Here is a 25,850-nt window from a genome sequence, read left to right on the forward strand (position 1 = left end):
CCCTCTTGCAGTCTGGGACCCCTCAGGGGATGTCCACCTGCAGGCTTAGGCCTGCTCCCCAGGGGATTGGGTCTAAGCTGGCAGTCAGACATCCATCCTTCTGGCAGCCTGGGAACCTTTGGAGGATGTCTGAGTAAAGGCTTAGGCCCGCTGGGGAGCAGGCCTACGCTGTTAGTCAGACATCCTTAACACTGCTGCTGTGTTGAGTGTCTGCCCCCTGGTGGTCAGTGCACATCATAGCGACCAGTCATTCCACATATTAGGGTCAATTTACATATTACCTTTTTATTATATAGGATATAATACATATATAATTTTAATTTTTTTATTTTGCGAGTACGCTTATTAAAGCTGGGGACAGTGAAACAAAGGAAGGGCTTAGGGTAGAAGAAGCAACAGGAGACCTAGGCGAGGCTGCTTTGGCTCTTTAGAAACGTTATAGGAAAGAAGTGAGCCAAGGTGGATCTGCTGTCACCTCACTAGAGAATAAGAGAAAAAAGCAATATGTTTTCTTTAAAAGAAAATTTTATAGAAAAACCATATTCATATTAAATAATTTTAAGGTTGATTTGGTATTTATATATTTCTTTCTATTTTTTTCTTTTCACATTGCACAAGAAATAGGTTCTGGCTATGAAATCCAAACTATCCCTGGGACAATCAGCTTCACCGAGTCATTTGTCATGACAAATGGCTTATCAATCACAGTTAAAACAGTCCAGGATTTGGTAAAGACATTTTTTTTCGTTCTTGTGAAAGATTTACTTCTTAAGGTAAGTCCAAAATATCTAACATATTGAAGTGTAAATACTTAGACAGCAAGTGTACTTCACACATCAAAAGTCAAAGACATTTAGGAGACCACATATTTGCCTATGGGCTCAATAAAAGATTTAAAAATATTTTCTTTTATAGTCACACATTTTATTACAAATTTCTTTATTTTGTACCCAATAGAAAAGCAAGTTTGGAATCTATTTACAAGTACTATACATTTACATATATTATATACAGTTAATGAATTTAAAGAAAATGGGCAGAGAAACAATATATATGAAAGAATATGCCACTGTACATGGTTTATTATCATGGTCCTTTGTATTACTGAATCTTTAATGTAGTAATAAATACAGTTCTATATTTACACATATTATAAAACATCTCATAAATGTATTGCTTTCACTTCCAAGTTAAAACATCTGATCAAAATAAACATGCTTATATAAAAATAAATCTACCTAACAGTCTTTTGGTTTGAATGTACTGAAGCTAATGTAGTATAATAAAGTTACGAATTAATCCTTTGACCTTTAGTATTTAATAATCTTGCCTCTTAAAATACCTAACACATGTATTAAATATGGAATAAGCAGAGAAGTCATGTTCCTGACATCAAATGAGTTGATCCAAAGACAACACAGCTAAAATCAAGTTAAATAAACAGGGTAATATGTTACCAAGTCTCTGTTGAGTCCAAAGTGATTTTAGACATTGTTGCTAGAGCTACTAGAGATGCATGTGTGAGAAGTTATGTCGGTGGATTTAATTTATGTCATGTCTGCATTTGATCATTACCTTAAGATACACATCAGTTTGAATCAACTCATAAAACCTCTTTTGAAAAATGTGCGCTCGCCCAGGAGAAAGAAAAAAGAAATCCCAGGTTGCTTACCGTATTCACTAGGTATGTCCATTGCCGGCAATGGACTTTTCTTCTGAGTGTTGGGCACCAAGGAGTTAGAATGAATTCAACGAGGCATACCTCACCTGGAGAGGATTGCCTTCATGGCAAATTTAAGAATTTTAGTTCATCTTCCTCTCAAAATATTTGTAAGCAGTTTTATTCCACTGAGGATGGAACCATCTAGTGCTGATAAATAAAATCAGGCATTTCAAAAAATGGTGTGAATGTGAGCAAATTAATAATGCCTTATATTATCTATTCACTGGGTCGGGGGCCGGGGGGGGGGGGGAACTGGTGATATGGAAGGATCCTTTTTGAGGAAAGGCAAAGGAGGACTAACACATCTCCACGTGGTCATTAAAATGAAATCCTGTTGGTTACAACTTTACTTGGTACCATAGCCACTTAAAACCCTTATTTTCCTAATACTCCCAACCATCTTTTCATCTTTTGAGGAGTTGGGGGGTTGAAAACCCCTTTTGTGAGTAAAGGTCTCCCCCCTCCCCGCTTAGAGTGGTGATTTTAAAAAGAATTCAATTGAAATAATGGAGAATCTCTTTTGAAAATTTGGGTTTCCCTAAATAGTGTGACTGACCTATCTCTTTGCTGAACAAATTATACAAGCAGCATTTAGACTTATTTTTCACTCCAGTCTCAATAGATTTTCAGCTTTTTCCCACTGAGAGATTTTTTTTTTTAAAAAAAATCAAGTTTCAACTCTGTTTAGTTACTGCTCAGATATACCCGACCTCACATTTTGGGGTTTTCAATTTTTGGAAACCTTTTCTCTCACATTTCATTAGAGACATGGGACAAATGCCACGGATGAAAGATGGCAGCTCTCAGTCATCGGATAGGCGGATGGCGACCCCGAGTTGGAAGGCAGGTCGTAGGCGATGCTGGCGCTGGTGAACGTCACCAAGGCTTGGGTTGAGTCGCAGGACTGTTTCTCAACATCATCCGAGTTAATCAGCATCAGGCTCGAGTGCTTGGATCTTGTCCAGAAGTGGGCTTGCTTTCCCAGGCTCCCCAGATCCTCCTTAAAATGGGGGTTGAAGAGGATGTAGAGAAGGGGGTTGAGACAGGCAGGGAGCGGGCCAATGACCAGGAGGATAAACTTGATGACTTCGGGACCGATGAAGGTGAGGTTCAGTAAGGAGGAAAAGGACAGGAAGGCCACGGGGCAGTAGAGGATACAGTTGGTGAAGAGCAGCAGAGCGATGTGCTTCACCATAGAGCAGTCCCACATGTTCTCCAGGTCTCCCTTCTCCAGGTTGCAGTAGAGCCTGGTGTAGGCGACGGTCATCACGAGGAAGCACAGGGAGTTGAGCAGGACCAGAGCGACCATGTAGCCCGTGGTGCTGGGCTCCCCGAAGGGCAGCGGCAGGCAGAGCGGGGAGGCGCTGTACTCGCTGCCGCCCAGCAGGGGCACCGCGGCGATCGTCAGCGCCAGCACCGCGCACAGCAGAATGATCGCTTTCAGGCCGGAAAAGGCTTTCGTTTCCAATTTTGCGGAGCATTTCACCGAGAACCCACGCTCCAGGGCTGCCAGAGTCAGCAGGAAAACCGACGACTCGGAAGCAAAAGTGGACAAGAACCCGACGACTTGGCAACCCACCCCCTGCTCCCACCACGCGCCGTGCCGCGCGAAGCTGCCGAAGGTGACCGCGTCCACGCCGGCCAGCACGGCGCTGGCGACCCCCATGAGCATGTTCACCGCCGCGATCAGCCCGATGAGCAGTTTTATGGGGGAAATGTACAGAGGGGCTCGGAACACCGTGGACGTCACCAAGGCATTGCAAGTGAGGGCCAACACGGCATTGGTCCACACTCCAATTCTGATCAGCCAGCTCCCGAACAGGTACTCACAGAGTTTGAAGGGGCCTAGAAGTCCAAGGAAGAAAAAAACTGGGTATGAAATGGCAGCTTACAACTTTTGCCAAATTACCTCTTTGTTTCTCTTATTACGACACCAAAAGATAGTGGCCAATAACAGCCACAGGAACACACTGTTGCCTTGTGGCACTTTCTTCAAACCACCGTCATGACCGCCTTCTGCGGCGCTGAGGGGGTCAGCCCACCAAGTGCTCATGTTTTCACACGGAGATGGGGAATGGAAATCACTTTCATGAAGGTCCCCCAAAGACAGCAGTGCTGGCCCAGGTAAAAAGCCAGGTCTCTTGGGCTTTTCATTATGGCTCTCCCCCCCACCCTCCCAGCCCCCACTTGCAGAATGCTTCAAGAAGATTCTGTAAGCAGAGAGGGGAATCCGAGGGAAATACTCCATAATATTAGAAGAGGAAGCATGAATAATATGAAGGCATGTTTCTTGAACATCTTGTCTTGGGTTTAGAATGGCATTGGATGTTGGAGAGCAAGGGACATTCTAATTGTTGAAAACAAAATGTTAACCTTCCCAGATGTCTTTTTTCAACTGGTCCATCCTGTTTCTGGGAATGGGACAATTTATGAAGTCCACACATACAGATATTTTTTACTTGTATGTATAAGCCATCATTTGTTTTAACCAAATGGCTACTTAGGGAAGACTTAAAAGAAACCCCTTTCAAAAATCAGTGATTACCGGAAGCAAGATGGTCGCATACTAGCTTAGGCTAAATTGATAATATGTTAAAAGTTACATGTGCTTCTCACTATAGTTTCCATTAACCTGAATCAGAAGTCTCCCACGAAAATCTTGTTTATGAATGGAGACCAACTCCAATCCATAGGGAGGGACACTGAGGAGCTGCAAAGGTGGCACAGATTTTGCTTTGAAGTGTAGCCACGTGTCATTGCAGGTTCAGAGTCAATGGTGGGGATTGCTGCTGAGGCCGTTCTGGCCTTTCTCACCTGGGGAAGGTGAGCATTGCACCGAATGAAGGGCTTTCAGGTCTTCCTCAAAGTCAAGCAGCAAATCTTCAAGATCACGCTCATCTGCAGGAATGAGAAGTGCTGGAATGATTAGTCCTATCTCTCTTGCCAGGGGACCAAATACCAGGGAGGAGGCTCCTGGATTGCCCTTGAACATGATGTGTCACCAAGGAGACGATGGGAGGTCAGATATCCTGCTCTTTTCTGGGCTGTGGCTTTCTTAAGAGTCAACTATAAAGTTGCCTTTGGATGTTCTACTCAAGCTACTATGTGATATAGTATTCCAGCAAAACTGGGGGAAGGGAAAATAACTTCATACTCCTGGTTATAACATCTACTAGTAAGTTCTCTCCTTTTATTCTTGTTCCCTGGAGCTCATGATGTCCCAAATTGCACAGACCTAAATTAGAGAGATTTTTTTTTAACTTATATGTATAAATTATTATTTGTTTTAACCAAATAGCTTTAATAAAATTGGACATTTCCAGTGAAAGAACGATTTTATCCTATTTTCTAACACTTAGATAGCTATAGTGCTAATGTTCTGGGCTGTGTTCTCTGATGGTGCTTGGTTTAGGTATCCATGACACGGGAATTTTGTGATCTAACACACTTTCCCAGAGATGCTGATTTCATTGATCTGGCGAGGGCGGCATGAGTCTTTTTAGAAAGGCTCCATGTGATTCCTGGCCCAGGGTTGAGAATCACTTCCTTGAAAATAAACTCCATGAAGAACCTTGTGCCTCTTGCTCATTGTGTACATCTCGGGCCTATTACAGGGCCTGGCACATAGTAGGCACTCTAATGTTTTACTTTATTTTCTTAAGAGCAAAAACTAAAGCAAGAACGAGTGCAAGACCCATACTGTGGCCTAAAACAAAAAGGCGGAGGGGCAAAATATCAGCTCCTTAAACCCATGTGCAGGAGGAAATGTGAGGGTTATGTGCAGACAGACTGAATCATACTTGCGTGGGAATCAACAAATCATTCAGGCCCAGAGGAAGAAAAGCCAGTCTGTTTGGACTCTGTGCAAACATGCAAAGTTGGCAGGGGAAGGAAAATTGGGGCTGCCCAGAGCGCTTCCTCATTACCACAGGTGTGGTTTGAGGTGCATTGTTGTCTCTTTAGGTAAGGTCTTACTTCAAGGAAAGCCAAGTGCTTCACAGACATGATCTCATTTCACCTTCCTGACAGATACCCCTGTGTGGGGAGGAGGGGAGAATGTTTTGGAGTTAGTTAGATAAGAGGTTGGGTTCTTAAGCCCTTCCTGCCGAAATATGGAGGCATCTAAAATGCCTATATCCTCCACATAAGAATGAAAACAGATTCTATCTTCTAGAGAAAAGAGCCCAGAAGCATGTTTGAGAAACATATCCACAAAGATGAAGCCCTTTTAAAAGTTTATGGAAACATCAATATGAATATTAATAATTACCCCATATTTATACAATATATACTAAGGAAGATGTAATAAACATAAGAATTAAAAATTCACGTACAGGAAAGATGAAGTTTTAGAATGAATGCCCAAGGAACTCTCTTTCTCTGGGAGTCTCTAAAAGTGGGATGGACTCCCAACTTGCTGGGGTGGTTACATAGGGAAGTGTCTGGAGTTTAGACGATCTGTCTGATGACTTTTCAAGACCCTTCCATACGCAATTTCATCACCGGAATAGCTGGTCTTACCTTGAACTTGAAACATTCCAGCATCTTTCTTATGAAGATCATCTGTACTGCTGTTGTCACCTTTATTCCATTGATTAGAAATTTTATAGACATTTTCACACACTCCAAATGCACAGCACTGGTAAGCATAAGGCATTTCTATAACCCTGAATAAAACCAAAGAAAAAACATACACTTAAAGAAGTGAATTGTAAAATAGTGTTCATCTTCTTTCACTCACTAACTCTGATTTTGGGTTTTAGCTTTAATAAATAATCTAAAATATTAACTATGTGCACAGAGGTTTTATTACAGTGTTATTTATAATAACAATGGAGTTATTAAAATTGTTGCTATGAAAGGTTAATAATTGCTGAGGTTGAGTGACAGGTATATTATTTCCTCTATTTTTGTGTTTAAAAACTTCCATAATAAAAAGGTTAAAAAATGACTGCTAGGAACATTGTAGCACCATTAAAAGGTGCTTATGGGCCTGGCCATGGTGGCTCAGTGGTTGAGCGTCAACCTATGAACCAGGAGGTCAGGGTATATTTCCAGGTTGTGGGTTCAATCCCCAGTAGAGGGTGTGCAGGAGGCAGCCAATCAATGATTTTCTCTCATCATTGATGTTTTTAATCTCTCCCTCCCTCTCCCTTCCTCTCTGAAATCAATAAAAATATATGTTTTTTTAAAAAGGTGCTTGTGGTATGAGAATATATTAAGTGATGAAAACATAAAAGTTTGTATATGTACTATGATTTTAACAATTAAAAATACATTGGAAACAGAGTCTAGGAGGAAATAACATAAAAAGCTGTTTAGGAGGTACTTTTATAGTTTCCCCCCCCTCTTTCAGTTTCCAAACTCTCTTTTGGTGTTCTGGTTTTAAAAGTATATAAAAAGTACTTTGATTAAAAAAAAATGTATATAAATAATCTCTCAAGGGACTTCTTTATCGATAATAAGCATAACAGGTTTTAAAGAGCATTACTTCCTCAAGCAAATATTAACTTCATAAATTTTATTAGAACATATACACAGGCTAGAGGTATTTAAAAATGTAAACAGCAGTACATAATGTTATAATGTTATTTAATTATATGTCCAAGTTTATATCCAATGGATCAATGGTTTTCAAATCCTTCCAGGAACTCAGTGATTCTGGGAGGCTCCTTTGAGAAACAGGAAATGTGGTCAGGAAGACTCATTCTCCCACCTTGGGGCTTGTCCTGACGATGCCCCAGGGCCAGGGGACTGGAGGGCATGAAATGCAATTCCAAAGTGTCCCATGACCTCATAAATTTTGAAAACCACTGTAACACGTCTGTTATTTCACATGACCACAAATGTATCTTATTAGTTTTAATGACAAACTCACTTGAGTTCTGGAAAGTTTTCAGATGATATCAAGCTCTGTAAGGCATGATTTCCTGTTAATTTTAAGTGAGTTAAACCATGTAACCCAGTTACAGGAAAAGACGACAGGCGGTTGGACGATAGGTCCCTGCAAAACATCAAACAACAATGGGCTTTTAGTCTGTGTTAGCATGAAACGTTTACGTCAAAAAGCAACCTAAAGATTATCACACTGTTCCATAAAAACTTCTAAGCCGGGTTCTCACTTGTTATGGTAAAAGTAACCATTTTCCCAACTCCCTGTAACCATTTTGGTTACTTTTTACAGTCAGAATTACAGGGGGCAATGTTTAATCACATCCAAATTGGAATTTCTATATTCAGCTTAGTTTTGCTAAAGGGGGGATATACCCAATGAAGTGGCAGGTGCTGCATCTAATTTGAAAAGTGATGCTGACTGGATTAATTTAGGGATGAGGGGGAAAATGTTGTTGGGTATGTATTCCCCTCCTTCTCCTCTTAACTTCTGTCTGACCAATTCCTTTTTTCTCTATTAGAGAAGGGAGATGGAGGGAGGAAAGAGGAAGAGGTGGAAAGGGAGGGAGAAAAAGAGACAAAGGTTTTCTATTAGTCAAGATGGCCAACTATAAAACGAAAGCCCTTTAGAACTGAATTGATAGCTATTCCATTCCACCTGATCGCTCAGCAAAAATGGAAAATTTCACCTCAGTAATGAGAACAGCTGTCACCCAGCTCTTCAGGTATGCACATAATGGCCCACATGGCCTTGGAGGGGTAGGGGGCTCCTTGCTGGTGTGGGGGACACTGAGGGCTGGGCAATCTGTGCACTGCGGGGTTAGATGGCCCCTAATTATGAAAAGACCAGCCATAGACAAGTAATAAAATACTCACAGCTTTCTTAGAGATGGCAAAGTAGAAAATGCACTGGGGTGAATAATGGCAATTTTGTTCCAAGCTAAATTCCTATTTAAATGAAAAAGTGAGAGGATTACATTAAAAAAAAAAATGACCTTGTGAAGTTTTACCATGTATATTTATTTTAACAAAAATTAATTTTCATTCAGGACAGGAATAATTAACTTATAAAATCATCCTTCAGATAAAGATATTAATAGTATAAAATGATTAAACAGAGAACTTTAAAGCAACCTTGTTTAAATTAATCAAGAAAAATTATTCAAGTGCATATTTCAGTTTTCACTCTTTTCTTGCTAAAAAGTTGACTCTAACATGGTTGCAAATTTTATTAGGGCATTTCTAAGATTATTGGGGTTAGGAGAATGGGAAGACACAAAGGTACTTCCTTTGACAAGCAGGTACATTTTAAGTTAAAAAATGCCCCTGGGTATGAAATGAAATTCAACAAGAATTTGTCTACACTGCCCGTGTATTCCAGGCCTTAAGAGAAACAGAGATTCTTTCAAAAAAAAATTGCCAGTAAAGGAGACAGACATTTAAATTCTTAACTGGGGAACAAATAAAAGAGGGCCTGCATATGCTGGAAATAAAATCCTTTGATAACAAAAAAAAAATCTACAATTTATGGAGAAATAAAATTCCCTCACTCCTCCCCTCCACAGACATATATATAGTTAAATATAGATAATTTCACAGGAATAAGAAGGTCCACATTTAAAAAGAGGAGCAATAAACTTGAAATTTGTATGTTTTTTTAAATGCCTAACTAAAAAGGTAACAAAAGTGTAGACATTTGAATAAGTTGAAAGTTATCAGAGATCCAAGATGGCACGGCACCTCCTCCCAGGACCAAACTGAAATTACAACTAAATTATAGAACAATCAACCTGAATAACCAACTGAAGACTAGCTGGACAGACGTCTTATAACCAAGGACTTACAAAAGAGTCCACTTTGAGACTGGTGGGGAGAAGGGAGACACGAAAAGGGCTGGCCCTGCTGCCACTGGTGGCGGCTGAGAGTCTGGAGGGATATCTCAGTTGCCGGCGCTTCCCCCTTAAGAGCAACGGTCTCAACCCCATGCCAGTCTCCCCAGCCTGGAGCACCAGAGCTGGAAAGAGGAGCCCATATAATATGTGGCTGTGAAAATCAGGAAGAGACAGGAATCTGCTAGAAAACCAGGGGCCCTCTTAAAGGACCAGTGCACAAAATCTCATTTGCAGCCACTCACCATGGGCTCTGGCAGAGGGAAGGCGACTCAGAAGGTTTGTAGCTTCAGGAAGAAGGCTAAAGGTACAGCTGCTCTGGCCCCTATAGTTGAGTCCTCACCCACATCACACACTGACACCATCTTTCCTGGGTTGAGCACTCCTCTCCATACAGCATCAGCCTAAGGGAATGCGCTAACACCACCTTCCCGACTCCCTGTGACCTTGCAGTTCCAAGCTCTCTCCCTGAGGAGTCTGCTGGCTGCTGCTAGCCTGGGCTCATGGTGCAGACTTTCTTGGAGGTCTCTTAAGGAGGTCCGGTGGACTCAGGGTGTCAGAGACAAACAGGGAAAGACTAAGTTGTGTGACCCTAGAGTGAGGATCATTTCCCCCCTCCCCCCGGAGACCCACTAGCCTCATCCTTCTAGCTCACTGTGGGCCTGCACTGTGGAGGAGTCAGCTGGGTGCTGCCATCTTGGGCCCATGGTGCAGCCTTTCTTAGAAGTCTCTCGAGGAAGTCGGGGCAGGCTCAGGGGTTGCAGAGACAAGGGCCATTTTTCTCTTGCGTGCTGGCACCACCATTTCTGTGCAGAGACCTCCCTCGACATGACCAAGTATTGGTCTGTTTTAACCTGATGATCTCTGCTGGCCTCATCCTTACGACTCCCTGAGATCCTACCTTACCACAAAGCTCTGCAAACCCCTGGTGGGTGGCAGCTAGACTTGGTATACTTTGAAACTTTTTCTGAGTGGCCTCAGACCCAGCACTGGAGCCAAGTTCGAATCTGCATCAACCTGGTGAATACCACTCGCTCCTACCTGGTGGCTCACTGAGAACCCACCTCATGCAATTCACATACTGCCAGAGGCCCTTTCAGTGACTGAGCCTAACAGATGGAGGCAGATTTCAGGGTTTTGTGGGACTTTTGATGACCTGCCCCTGGCTTGGTGCTGGTAGAAACTGGCCTTGGTGTGTCCTTTGGCCCCTCCCATTTGTACCCAAGCCCAGTAGAGACAGCCACTAACTGTGGGTCACTCTGTAGCTACAAACAGGTAGCTCAGGGCTCTTTACAGGCAGCATATGACATTGACCTATACCACAATCCTTCTTAAGAGGCCCTAGAACCAATACAACTAGTGATGGGCTTCAGACCACATCAGAGCATGACCCAATTAGTTCCACAAGTGGCACACCCACAGCGAGATCTTGGTAGGCACAAGACCCTGATGGAGCAAATTCTATTTCCTGGGGTCAGCCCCTGTAGTTAGGGTCAATCCTCATAGTCAGCCAGCCTGAGGTTGACCCCACCCTTGAATGGGGAAAGAGCAACGAAGACTTAAGTATAATAAGAGGGCTCACATAATCCATACAAGGGACATTCCTGGAGCACCTAGTTCAGGGAGATTGTGCTACTGAGCCCCACAAGACCCCTATTACATAAGGCCACCATATCAAGACTGGGAGACATAGAAGATCTACCTAATACAGTAGGTCCTTGGGTTACGTCAGAGATCCATTCCTACTGTGCAACATAACGAGATTTTTGCCGTAAGTCGGAACCCACCTACATAAGCACCTACGTCACTCATATGGAGCACATACACAGCAGTAATGAAGTGAAACAGTAAAAAAATGTAAAAGAAAGGTAACAATTCCTGACCTTCACTTGTGGTAAATAAATAATAAAAAACATAAAGCACATATGTACATACGTCGAAATGACGGAACATTTTTTTTTTTTTTATAAATAAATGGGAGATGGCAACGTAACGACGTATGTTGAGTCCGACGTAACCCAAGGACTACCTGTACACAGAAACAAATAAAGAGAGGCAGCCAACGCAGGAAGACAAAGAAACATTTCTCATGTGAAAGAACAGGAGAAATCCCCAGAAAAAGAATGAAATGAAATGGAGGAAAGCAATCTATCATATACATAGTTCAAAACAATGGTTATAAGGATGCTCAGGAAACTTCATGGAAGAATGAATGAATATAGTGAGAACTTAAACAAAGAGACAGTAAGCATTAAAAGGGACAAAGAAACCAAAAACAGAAGCAGCCAGAAATGAAGAATAAAATATCTGAAATGAAGAATACAATAGAAAGGATTAATAGTAGTTTAGATTAATCAGAGGATCAAATCAGTGATTTGGAAGACAAGGTAGCAGAAAACAATCAGAGCAGCAAAAAGGAAAAGAAATTTTAAAAAATGGGGATATTTTAATGGACCGCTGGAACAATATCAAGTGTAACAACATCTGCATCATAGGGGTACCAAAATGAGAAAGGAGAGAGCAAGGGATTGAGAACTTATTTGAAGACATAATGACTGAGAACTTCCCAGAAGGCTATTATTTAAAACTAGAGGCCCAGTGCACAGATTCGTACACATTGAAAGGAAATTAATTAGAAGGTGGCCAGTGGAGTGGGACTCGGCGAGACAGGCCAGACATGTCCTAGAGCCAACCTCCCGCAGTCCCTCCCCAGCCAGCTGCACCTGGGGTGATGCTGGGGCTTGAAGGGCATCTGCAGAGTGAGCGGGGTCCCTGTGGCAGGTGGGGTTTCTCGGCCTGGCCTTCAAGGATTGGGCTGAAACCAGCAGTCCGACATCCCCTGAGGGGTCCCAGAGTGCAAGAGGGCACTCTGCAAAGTTGCTGTCACTCGGCAGCTCCTGCTTTGAGCATCTGCTCCCTGGTGGTCAGTGCACGTCATACCTACTGGCTGGTCAGCCGATCACGTAGTCTGTTATATATATAGACTAGAGGCCTGATGCATGAAATTCGTGCACAGAGTGGGGGGGGGGTCCCTCAGCCCGGCCTGCACCCTCTCCAATCCAGGACCCCTCGGGATGTCCGACTGCCGGTTTAGGCCTGATCCCGCAGGCAGTCAGACATCCCTCTCTCAATCTAGGACCACTGGCTCCTAACCACTCACCTGCCTGCCTGATCACCCCTAACCCCTCTGCCTGCCTGCCTGATCACCCCTAACCACCTCTGCCAGCTGGCCTGATCACCCCCTAACTGCTCCTCTGCTGGCCTGATTGCCCCCTAACTACTCCCCTGATGGCCTGATCGCCCCCTAACCACTCCTCTGCAGGCCTGATTTCCCACTAACCACTCCCCTGCCTACTTGATTGCCCCTAACCACCTCTGCTTCGCCCCCGCCACTGTGGCTTTGTCCGGAAGGACGTCTGGAATGATGTCCGAAAGGTCGTTTGGCTGTCCGGTATAATTAGCATATTATGCTTTTATTAGTATAGATTGAAGGAGAAATAAAGAGCTTCCCAGAAAATAAAAAGCTAAAGGACTTCATTATCATCAAACCAGTATTATATGAAATGTTAGAGATTACTGTAACAGAAAGAAAAAAAGAAAAACATAATTATAAAGAATAAAATGATAATAAGGATGTATCTATCAATAATCACTTTAAATGTGAAGGACTAAATGTTCCAATAAAAAGACACAGAGTAACTGAACGGATGAGAAAACAAGACCCATTTATATGCTGTCTACAAAAGACCCATCTCAGAAAAAAGACACAGATTGAAGGTAAAGAGATGGAAATTTCATGCATTGAAAATGAAAAGAAAAGCTGGGATAGCAATACTTATATAAGACACAATAAACTTTAAAACAAAGACTATAAGAGACAAAGACAGACATTTTTAAGAGATAAAGGGATCAATCCAATAAAAGGATATAACACTTGTAAACATTTACACACCCAACATAGATGTACCTAAATATATAAAGCAAAACTTGATGAACATCAAGGGAGAGATTGACAGTAATACAGTCATAATAGAGGATTTTAACATCTCGACCCACAGGTTGAGAACCGCTAGCAGGGTCGCCTAAGACCATCGGAAAACACAGATATTTACATTACTATTCATAACAGTAGCAAAATTACAGTTATGAAGTAGCAATGAAAATAATTTTATGGTTGGGGGTCACCACAACATGAGGAACTGTATTAAAGGGTCGCGGCATTAGAAAGGTTGAGAACCACTGCTTTTAATGGATATCAAGGTGAATAATGCACACAGCCTTGCCCTCTAAGAATTTACAATCTAGTAGCGATCCAGATAGATATATAAATAATTTGTTATAAAATAGAATAATAAATGAGAGCCCCCTACCCAAATCTCAATGATTACGATCTACGTATTACTTTACAAAAAGAGAAATTTATTGCCACATTGTCCACCTTGCATATTCTGATTCCTCACTACTGCCTACTCAAAAAGAGTATTAATCACGTAGAGGTTTTAAGGTATCACAAACACCCTCTTAAGTTCTGCATGGAAGATGCTCATCACATCTATTATCTGAGCCTCTATTTTAGCTAACATATAATTCCACTGATGGCTCCTATTTGTCACATGCAATAGTATTAAAATACTGGCGTTTCTAGTGAACGACGATTGTCCTCTAGCAACGTGATGAATGACCCCATAACTCCTCATTTTGGTTTTTAAACCTCGCAGGACTTCATGTTGCCTTTGTAGTGCTGCTGAGAAGGCACTCCTCTTCGTCTATCCCCAGGGGAAGTCAAGCAGACAGCCCATCACTATTAAAAGACTCCCTGGGGACTTTTTGGAGGTCTCAGCTTCTAGCCTTTCCTGATATTCTTCCAAATGCAGCACAGGAAATAATGAAATGGAGGATGTCAATTTCTTTTCTGTTCCTAAAGGCTAACATGATTCTGTTTACAGAACCCTAACAGATTCACCCCAAACAGATGTCATGATAATTTTTCTGTGAACACCAGACTTTGCAATCCCATTGATAATTTGTGTTTCTTTCAAATGAAAAAAAGAAAGAAAGAAAGAAAGAAAGAAAGAAAGAAAGAAAGAAAGAAAGAAAGAAAAAGCAAAAGAAAAGAAGAGGCCCAAAGAAGTCAATTCCAGGGGTCCTCAAACTTTTTAAACAGGGGGCCAGTTCACTGTCCCTCAGACCATTGGAGGGCCTGACTATAGTTTAAAAAAAAAAAAAACTATGAACAAATTCCTATGTGCACTGCGGGCCCGGGACGAGTTGGCTGCTAAGCAGGACAGGCAGCGGCACCCGGCAGGCTGGATAAATGTCCTCGGCGGGCCGCATGTGGCCCGCGGGCCGTAGTTTGAGGACCCCTGGAAGGGTAGACTGAGGGCACAATGTTTAGAGGAACTAAAGAGTTTCTTTGGTTTTAGACTACTGTATAAGTAGTAGGAACAGAACGTAGACTGTGATGTTAATATCCCTGCAAAGAACTATCATTGTACTTTTTCTTTTTTTGTCCAAATGATGTTGGACCTACGTCCACAGACAATTCCTGATCAGTGAGGAATCCAAGTGGAGTTTAAGAAAGGAGGCATCTAGATTTGAACCATCTGGGTCAAAACCCTGATAACAGCAACATAATGGCCACTTTATCCAATGAAGGCTTGAAAGCATCCCACTACAATCTGTGGGAGTAAAAGAAGGGATGCAGCACTGCCTGGCATTTGTGGTGTTAGTATCTCCCTGCACGATGGTGTGTGAAGCAGGAAACCGCTTCTAGAGATCTACTTCGGCCGGTAAGTATCTGGATGACCTTAACCTAGTCACTGATTGATGCAGATCTCTATTTTATCACTTGTTAAAGAGTCTGACATTCCATAGAGATCCTATTTGCTCAAAATCTTGGTAAATGTTGGTAGTTTTACATCACCCTCGATGGTCTGAAGCAAAATGAAGTGATTTTAGAACTGAACTCTGAGAGCTAGGTACTACATTTCCCCCCAGAGTTAAAGGTGGTTTGGCCCCTTCATTCACTCTCAGGAATTTGTTGGGGCAAGAGTCAGCACATTAAAAGAGGAAGAAGGTCTTCTGCTTGGTTGCCAGTGTGCGCTCAATCTCAAGGAAGTGATTTCCAGACAACGCAGTGAGTGTTAGGGTAGGTGACTGCCAGCCAGCCTGCATTTCTCCAGAGACCTTCCCAGGACTTAGATGCACACGTCAGGAGACAATAGCTTGTGACCCCCAAGATGCCCATAACTGGCTGCCTCCTCCTTTCCCAAGTCCCACGTGGGAACCGATGTGATGGTGACAATGTGATGTGATTTAGTAAAAGCACAGCAGATAACAACCACCCCCCCCCCTTTTTAATTCCAGAAAAGACCCCAATCACTTTCATATGAAAAAACTGTTGTTTTTTTTAAGTTGTAAATATAAAACATGCTTCCCAATTTCATTAGCATTTAATTTGGTTTTGATATATGTATTTTCCCTCCTCCTCTTCTCCACCTTCCTTTAGAGGCATTGAATCTCTAGGGCAGGGGTGGGCAAACTTTTTGACTCAAGGGCCAAAATGGGTTCTTAAACTGGACCGGAGGGCCGGAACAAAAGCATGGATGGAGTGTTTGTGTGAACTAATATAAATTCAAAGTAAAGGAGCGGAGGGGAGAGCAAGAGAACCGGATAGAACAGCCAGATCCGGCCCGCGGGCCATAGTTTGCCCAAGGCTGCTCTAGGGTCAGGTATTTTCAAACAACCATGATCTCAAATTGTAATAAAAGACACACTTTTAAAGAACTTGTAAGCATATATGCATAACCCATGGACACAGACATAAGGCCTGGGGCTGGGGGCGGTATTGGGCTAGAAGGGGTCAATGGGGGGAAAAAGGGAACATGTGTAATACTTTCAACAGTAAAGATTTTTTAAAAAGACACATTCTTGTGATAAGTCCCTCTCTACTCAACTAATATAACATTTTTAGAAAACTACAAAAAATGCTCAAACAGTTCTCTTAAAAGAAAAAAAAGATTGTTATTTCTATAGCCACACATGTGCAACAAGTTCACTTTTGAACAAAACAAAGGCGGGGGGGGGGGGTGAGGAGGAAAGAGGGGTTCCAAACAGTGAAATTATACAAAGTTGTTCCTTATTTCTGAAGGAGGAAATACAGTTGCTGCATAGGCAATCACCTTGATGAGCAAACTTGTATAAAGTACCTGTTCTGTGCTCGTCACAATTCCAGGGCTCATGAAGATGCAATACTACATGAACTATCATAGTCCCTGATTGGATGTTTTTATACCACCCTCACTATTTTTATATATGTTTGAGGATTATCATAATAAAAATATTTACTGATAACCAGATTCCAATATTACATGCCTAGAAGAAAATGGATATATGGGATATCTAGCCATAATATAAAATTACATATTACACGAATATGTAATATTGATAGATATGGATCTACCTGCAAGTGGTGGGGTGGGAGGAGAAAACATGCTGGCTTGGGATAAAATGACAATAAAAATGGGGTTCAATGCGGGACTTGGTGACATGACCATGGATCTTCAAGCAGAAACTTTCCTGAGTGTAGCTGGTGATCCCTTCCCAAATGGATACATCTATCTGAATTACAATACCCTCAACTCCACCCGCTTTATCAAGAGAATCAGCAATTGCTCCAAGCAGGTCTGGCTTTAAATAATAGGTCATAGAAACAACCTAGTAAGTTCCTGTTGGTCACTGACCAAATGAGCTCCTAATAGAAACATCAACTCATAGTGAGGAAGGAAAAGAGAGCGAGGGGGAAAACAGAGAGAGAGGAAGAGAAAAAACAAGACAAAACAAGATGAGAAGAAAGAACCTGCTTTAGGCTGCGATAGCCATGCTCTAATCGCTGCATCAGAGAGAGGGAGAGATGGACGGAACCTCCCTGATGCTCGGTCTCTGTGCAGACGTGCCTAATGCAGCAGGAACTAGCGCATCTCTTCCAGCAAAATGTTCCACTAAGGTTTTCAGACACGAGACTCATTTTCTCCCTGAAATCCAAAGAACTCGGTGGAATGATTCTTTGTGATCTGACTGAATCCTTTCTAGAGAAAAAGTCACCTATGAGACTGCAAGGTGCCAACTGTCACCCTCGCCTGTGCTAATCCAAGGTGAGCACTTTGGCTCTGAGTTTTTCTAGGGAAGTGACATTCCTATTGATTACTCCAATGTTTGCACCTACAGAAAACGGACACACTGAAAAAGCATAATGGCAGGTTGAAATATTTGTAGATTTTCTGAAAAAGCAGAAAAGAAAAAAAAAATCCCAAGATGAACTCTGATTTGCCTTTTGATAGCCCTCTTTCGTGCTATTTAGTAGACAGAATTTATGCAGCTTTTGCCCACCCAAATTAATGAGCAGTTGGATATGACGATAAATGGGGTGGTGGTCTCTTTTACATTTAAAAAAAATGACAGCATTTCTCTGAAGAAACACTTTTCTTTTTTGCTTAAAACACTCAATTTATATGAACTAATGCAAGGTCAATCTTTCAGGAACAGATTTACTACATACACTATACTGATATATCACAAACTACCAGCCACCAATGGCATGTCTGTATATGTTAATTGCACCTGCACAGGCCACTTTATATAGAAAGTCTTAAAGTCACCTCCAGCCAGATTTGACTGCATAAGTGATTAGGAAACTTAGAGAAAGACTAAATCTTTGGGGGTTGGAGAAGAGGTTTAAAATGTCACTTTTAATGGTTATCTTACTTGAAATGTATTGTCATGCTTATTTTAATTATACAATTACACTGAAAAAACTGTCTTTGCTTGTGGGCTAATTAACTATTCAGTTCTGTAATGATAGTAATAATAATAACTCCCATTTATGTGATGTTTAGCCAGGCTCTCAGCTAATAATGAACATGTAATATCTCCTAATACTCTCAATAAGCCCATGATGTTGATTATATTATTACACATGAGGAAACTGAGGCAGAGACATTCTGTAATTTGCCCAGTGTTGTGCAGCAGTCAGCAGTGAGGCTGGGGTGTGTGGCTCCAGAGCTCCCTTTTTAAACAGCACACCATCCTTCACTACCTGTGCACACTCGTACATGTTGATTGAAATATAGATTCCTTAGTTTATCACTCAAAACTCTTCAAGCTTCAGCTTACTTGACCCTTCCAGATTTATCTCTTATGTTTCAAGACTTCTTCACACAGATCCCAGACTCTGAACAAAATGAGACTGGCCACTTCCCCAGACATCCTGAACTTTTTCCACTTCGCAATTTTACAAATGGTATTGCCTCAATGTAAAATGCAGTCACTTATTAAGAAGTGACAAACATTTATTGATCAATTACTATATACCCAAAACTATGTTAATCTATTTACATAATTATATCAGGAGTGCAATTATGTGTAATAATACTTACAGGTGGTGTCATCCTGATGTTACAGAGGAGGAAACCAAGTCTTAGGGAAGTTAAGTATCTTGTCTAAAACAACTAATAAGCAGTAGAGTCATAACCCAAACTCTAACTCTGTCTGACTCCAAGGAGCCAGCTTATAAACGGACATTCTAGGCTACATCTATTCCAAATGCTAATTTACATTATAGTTGTTTGAGAGTAAGTTTCACACCTCCTGCTAGGACCAAAGGCTAGATTTTGCATCTCTGAACACCTCAAACCCTTCCTGCCACTAACACACACACAGTTTTGAGTAGAATGTTTGCAGAGTGACTAAGTAAAAGCAAAGAATTCTAAAATAAAAAGTCAATTTTAAGGCTTCTGGGAATTTTTTTTTTAATATATTTTATTGATATTTCACAGAGAGGAAGGGAGAGGGATAGAGAGCTAGAAACATCGATGAGAGAGAGACATCGATCAGCTGCCTCCTGCACACCTCCCACTGGGGATGTGCCCGCAACCAAGGTACATGCCCTTGACCGGAATCGAACCCGGGACCCTTCAGTCCACAGGCCGACGCTCTATCCACTGAGCCAAACCGGTTTTGGTGGAAGTGTTTTTTTTTTTAAATAATTTTTTATTTTTCAATTACAGTTGACATACAATTTTATATTAGTTAAGGCTTCTGGGAAGTCTTGAGTGCCTGGGAGGAGCACCCTTCTCCCACCCCCGTTAGCACCACCTATGATAAATGTGCCCTATTTTTGCCCATGGGTAGATTGAGAGGGAGCAGACTTGCAGATAGAGCCAGTGTGTGTGGGGTCCTCTGCTGTAGAGCTCTGCCGGATCCCAGGTGGAAATGGCTCACAATCCCTCACCTTGCTCTGAAGGCTGTGTGTAAAGTACTGTGGTTTGTGAACATATTGGAACTAACATTAATTCAGGCTTCTCAGAGATTATAAAGCCCCCAGAGACTGTCCAACTAGGTAACATTTTTAAAAGGAGCATATTCCCTGGGAGATTTCTTTTATTCCTATTTACATTGCCAGTAGTCAGTCTGAGGAATATGTACTTAAAATAAAGAAAATTATTTAAATACTAGAGGCCTGGTGCACGGATTCGTGCACATTGAAAGGAAATTTATTAGAAGGTGGCCAGCAGAGTGGGACTGGGTGGGACGGACCAGACACACCCTGGAGCCAACCTTGGTCCCTCCCTGGCCGGCTGCACCTGGGGTGGCTCTGGGGCTTGAAGGGCGTCTCTGGAGTAAGCGGGGTCGGGGTCCCTCCGGCAGGTGGGATCCCTCAGCCTGGCCTGTGGGGATCAGCCCAAAACCGGCAGTCTGACATCCCCCAAGGGGTCCTGGAGTGCAAGAGGGCACTCTGCAAAGTTGCTGTCGCTCAGCAGCTCCTGTGTTGAGTATCTGCCCCCTGGTGGTCATTGTGTATCATAGCTACTGGATGGTCGAATGGTCAGATGGTTGCTTAGGCTTATATATATATAGATACCAGAGACAGAAGATATTAATAAACCCGATTTGGGTTCTAAAAATGGACAAAGACTCAAGTCAGCAAAACTTGAGACCACTTTTAATTTTATATGACCCATTTGATTACATGCTGCTTTGTGAAAAATTATCAGTGCCTGTGGTATCACAGAGAACTAACTACCATGATATACATGGAAAGAACACCCGTGAAAAGAATACCAGATTCAAAGTCAGGAGATATGGATACAAGGTCAGGTCAGACTGTCACTTGAAAGCACAAGGAAGTTATCTGGTCTCTATGAGCCTCATGTTCATATGAAAAATGGGGATGGTCTGCATATCAATACAAGCAATACAAAAATCAATACAAAATCCCACATGAAATACTTTGAAATCTCTAAGTTCTACAACATAAAATGCATTTGTCAACAGAGGCAAAATTGTAGCCAACATAATGACATCCTATATAATAAAAGCCCAGCAACTGAACGGTGGAACAACCAGAATGACTGTTTGACCAGTCACTGTGACTTGCACTGACCACCAGGGGCAGATGCTCAACACAGAAGCTGCCCCCTGGTGGTCAGTGCACTACCACAGTGGGAGCATGGCTCAGCTGACCGGGATGATTGGCTGCTCCCACTGCAAACCCTGGGCCGACAGGCAAGAACCCGGGCTGCGCTCGTCGCTTCCTCGCCCCAGGCTCCTCCTTCTCACTTCCTGCTGATGCCTCCAGATGCCCGCAGGCCGTGCAGCACTGCTGCTGGGCTCTCAGAGCTGACCTTGGAGGCTAGGAGGCAGGTTCGTGGCCACCACAAGACTTAGGCCTACTCCGCCGCCTCTCAGTGCTATTGTCCCTGGTCCCGGCCCTGACTGGGTCCCCTGGAGAGGTGAGTGCTCTGGCTCCACGGAAGATGATGGACCAAGGGTCCACAGCCACTTGGCTGACTGGGATGAGCTGCGATCCCACAGCGGGCCGGTCCCCACAGGCCATGCCCCACACCAGTGCACGAATCCCGTGCACCAGACCTCTAGTATTTGATTATAAGACAGAATAGGGTTTTCCTTCTCAGCTCACCCTTTCCCTCCTACCTCTATTCAATTATTTAACAAATATTTACTAAGTGCCTAAAGTGTGCTAGACACTGTATTAAATGATGAGAATACAGTGGCAAACAAGTCAGATAAGATACCTTGTTGGGGAGGGAGCAGGGAGACAATAAGTGAATGTGTAAATAAATGAATGAATGATTTCAGATGATGCAAGGACTATGAAGATAATGATAACAATTACAAAAGAACTTGCTTTTTTTTTTTAAAAAAAGTGTATTTTTATTGACTTCAGAGAGAAAAGGAGAGGGGGAGAGAGATAGAAACCTCAACGATGAGAGAGAACCATTGATAGGCTGCCTCCTGCACGCCCCCTGCTGGGGATAGAGCCTACAACCCAAGCATGTGCCCTTGACTGGAATCGAACCCGGGACCCTTCAGTCCACAGGCTGATGCTCTACCCATTGAGCCAAACCAGCCAGGGCAGAACTTTGTTTTTTTAAAAGTATATATTTTATTGATTTCAGAGAGGAAGGGAAAGGGAGAGAGAGATAGAAACATCAATGATGAGAGAGAATCATTGATTGGCTGCCTCCTGCATGCCCCCTACTGGGGACTGAACCTGCAACCTAGACATGTGCCCTTGACTGGAATTGAACCTGGGACCCTTTAGTTCATAGGCTGACTCTCTATTCCCTGAGCCAAACCAGCTAGGACACAAAAGAACTTTCTGAGGGGATAACACCTGGGCTGCAATCTGAATGATCACACCCAGTCTCTGGTACAAAAAAAAGTGGGAAGAGTACTCCAGAAAGAGGCAACAGCAAACAGCAAGTCCCTAAGGCCAAAATGATCTTGGCATGTTCAAGACACAGAAATAAGGCCCCTATCTATATACACTGAGTGGCCAAATTATTATCATCTCTGAACGCATAATAATCTAGCCACTCAATATATATATATTAGAGGCCTGGTGCATGAATTCGTGCATGGGTGGGGTCCGGCCAGCCTGGCCAGGGGGAGGGGACATGGGTGGTTGGCTGGCCCCTGCCTGCTGGTCAAACTCGTGGTTGAGGGGACAATTTGCATATTAGCCTTTTATTATATAGGATATACACTGAGTGGCCAGGTTATTATGTGTTTGGAGATCATAATAATCTGGCCACTCAGTGTATATAAAGAGGTAATATGCAAATTAGGCCGGGACGCCATAATGGGTCACAACCAGACAGGAGGAGGTTACGCATGCAGGTGAGGCCTGGAGAGGAGATGGAGACAGAGACAGGGGCCCTACCCGAGCCCGTGCCGTGGCTCCGGTGGCCCGGAGCAGACACAGGCAGGGGAGTCGGGGGGGGCCTGGGGCAGAAGTCAGGCATGGGTCCTGGCTTCCCGCAGCACTGGTCCGACCTGACTCCCATGGTGTGCCTCCTCGCACAGCTGGAGGCGTGGTGCCTCCTCCCGGGATTTCAATTGTGCGCTGGGCTTCTAGTAGTAGTATAATGAACGAAGAGGAGGGTGTTACCAGGTAAGTTGGGCAGGTAAGACGCATGGAAGGGTCTTGGAGATTGTGGCAAGGAATTTAGATTTATTCTAAATTCAGTGGAAAGCCATCAGATAGTTTTAAGTAGGAGAATAACTTAATCTGACTGCATGGTCAGAATCTTTGCTAAGACCAAGGAAAGAGGCAGAGTCTTTGTTAACAGTATAGCAATCAGTTTTTTTTGTTAAGAGAGACAGACAATATTTAGTTTTAAAAAAGTTTTCCACAGTGGAGACTAGCAGACATTTCAAACTCAACATGTTCAAAATTGAGATTTCTCTCCAACAGTCTTTCCTCTTTCAGAAATAGTCATTATATGCTTCTAGTTTTCAGAACAAAAACCAGGAAGGCATCCTTGATTCATTCAATTCATCAGCAAAGCCTGAGGCCATTTCTCACCTTTTTCACTGCTTCTACCATGGCCCAAGTCCTGCTCATTCCCTGCCCAGACCATTGCAATGACCTCCTAACTATCTCCCTGCTTTTAGCTTTGTCTCTCTTCAGTCTATTTTCAACACAGCTGTGAGAGGGAGCCTATTTAAATAAAAGTCAGATGATATTATTTCTCTGTCCAAAACCCTCTGTTGTTCTTTTATCTCAGAGTCAATGTTAAATTCCTCACCATATCCTAGGAGGCTTGATAACATCTTCCCCACTTATTTTTCTTCCTACATTTCCTGCCAGTTTTCTGCTCCCTTACTCTGCTCCAGCCACACTGGCCTTTTTGCTGCTCCTTGAACACTTGTGCCTACTCCCACCTCAGGCCTTTGCTTTTCCTGGCCCTACTGCACAAAATATATTCTCTACATACCTATAAGGCTTTCCCTTTTGTTCTTTTAGGATTTTACTGAAATTTATCTTCTCAATTGAGGTAGGAATTTAATTGTTTGGATAAACCAATACTTTTTAAAAATGAATATTTAGTGGGTGTAACTCAAAACCAAACTTGGCTCATTTTTATCCTAGTGACTTCTGCAAAATAGCCACCATTGTTCACTGAGTAGACAGACATAGTCTGATGGTTTTTTAAAATGCGACCTGGAATGATATTCAGTGCCATTTTGATAATGCACTTCTAGGCATAAACTTACAAATTCTTCTTTGTATTGAAAAGTTTACATTAAGTTAGTCTTTTCTGTAAACATAATGTTAGAAAATAGAGGATTCAACTTGCTGATCTGAAGCATGATGAAGGCCAACTCTGCTCAAATATTACCTGCTCGCTGGGATATAGTATCCTCATTATTATATCATTGCCCTTCAATGGCTTCTCCACTGTCCTTGGGATGAAGGCCAGAATTTTTACCATGGCCACATAGTCGGGACCCTACATGTCTCTCAACCCCATCTGATGTCCCACTTTCTCTTTGCGCCCTGACTTCCAGATATTCTTCCTCTGCCTTAAGACTTTTGCAGATGGTCATCCTTGGGCCTGGAATACTCGTACTTTCTCTTCTATGTATCTTGCTAACTCCTAAACTTCAAGTCCAACAGCAACCACCACTTCCTTGACTCTGACCTTGCTCAACAGGTCAAACACTCCAATCCCTTCTTATGTACTCTTATCTATAATAATAAAAGCATAATATGCTAATTAGACCAGATGTCCTTCCAGATGACCTTGTAGATGAAGCTGGGGCTGCGAGGGAAGCCCAGGTCCCGGGTGCCAGAGGGAAGCCGGTGCTGGCAGCCGGAGGAAGGAAGGCCTCCTCTTGCACGAATTTCTTGCATTGGGCCTCTAGTAATAACATAGTCCTTTCCTTCAAAGTGTTTATCATAGTTATGAATTTACATTTATTAGTTTGATTCTTTTATTATTTTTTATCTCACTCACTAAACTGTACAAGGACAAAGATTGTGTGCATATTTGCTCTCTAATCCCCAGCATCCAGCAGAGCTCCATGTCCATTTAAGATATTCGGTAATTATTTGTTAAATAAGTAAATGGATGAATAAATATCAAACTAACTAACTAAATCAAAATTTAGGTTTTTAGGGTCTCAATCAGCTTTTAATAGAATATCATCATTATCTTTCCATATCCGGAGCTTTCTGATCTTATCATTATTTCCATGGCTTCCAATCTGATGACATCCCCCAAATACTAATAATGCATAGTGCACATGTGATTTTTCAGCTTTCACTGAGCTTTCACATTCATTTCTACATTCCACTCAAGTTACCGATAAAGACTCTGGAGCTCAAAATGCCACATAGATAACAAGACACAAGTCAAGGCTAGAATTCTAACCATGCCAAGGCTCCTGGAAAACCTAAAGAGGGAAGATAAGAAACTGAAAATTGGGCCCACTTCTGAAGGTCCCTGGGGAAAGATATATCAATATAGAGGTATCTCTCCAATCCCAAACAAAAGCTGATTTAATTTATTAAAGGGTTTATTTTATTAAAGTTGAGTTAGATTGGGTCACATAATTATCTGACCAGAGAGTACATGAAAGTGTAAAAATGGGAAAAAAGTTAATCATTCCAATTTTATGGCTTAGACAATAACCCTCACCAATTTCTCCTTTATATATCTGTTTGCAATTTTTCTTTATACTATATAAGCACCAACTTAATATACTCTCCTCTATTTGTATACAATGCAATTTAGCACTCCACTACCCAAATGCCTCTCAAAGATGCCAATAGAATGTGACACATACTCTGAAGGCTGCATGTCTGAGTCCCCTGAATTCCTCCTGCCCCTTAGACCTCTAGTCACTCACCAAACTCTGCCAGTTCCATTTCATCTACTCTTCTACCACAGGCCCATGGAATCATTCACCTGGATTATCATATCATTCTCCTAAACAGTCTTTCTACCATCAGTCTCTACCCATTCATCTCATTCTCC

General features: G+C 42.3%; 1 protein-coding gene across 2 annotated transcripts in view; it reads right to left on the bottom strand.

Annotated features, from left to right (window-relative positions):
• Positions 1 to 917: 917 nt before the first annotated feature.
• Positions 918 to 25,850, bottom strand: part of LGR5 (leucine rich repeat containing G protein-coupled receptor 5) — a 147,213-nt gene continuing 122,280 nt past the window's right edge. For both annotated transcript variants that reach the window (XM_080660683.1, XM_080660684.1), the window contains 5 exons: positions 8,492 to 8,563; positions 7,602 to 7,727; positions 6,245 to 6,390; positions 4,538 to 4,621; positions 918 to 3,568 (listed from right to left, as the gene is read on the bottom strand). In XM_080660683.1, the coding sequence (XP_080516809.1) occupies positions 2,484 to 3,568; positions 4,538 to 4,621; positions 6,245 to 6,390; positions 7,602 to 7,727; positions 8,492 to 8,563 (1,513 nt within the window). In that variant the 3' untranslated portion in view covers positions 918 to 2,483. The remainder of the gene's footprint in view (positions 3,569 to 4,537; positions 4,622 to 6,244; positions 6,391 to 7,601; positions 7,728 to 8,491; positions 8,564 to 25,850) is intronic.

This window comes from Plecotus auritus (assembly GCF_963455305.1).
Source record: "Plecotus auritus genome assembly, chromosome: 3".
NCBI lineage: Eukaryota > Metazoa > Chordata > Mammalia > Chiroptera > Vespertilionidae > Plecotus > Plecotus auritus.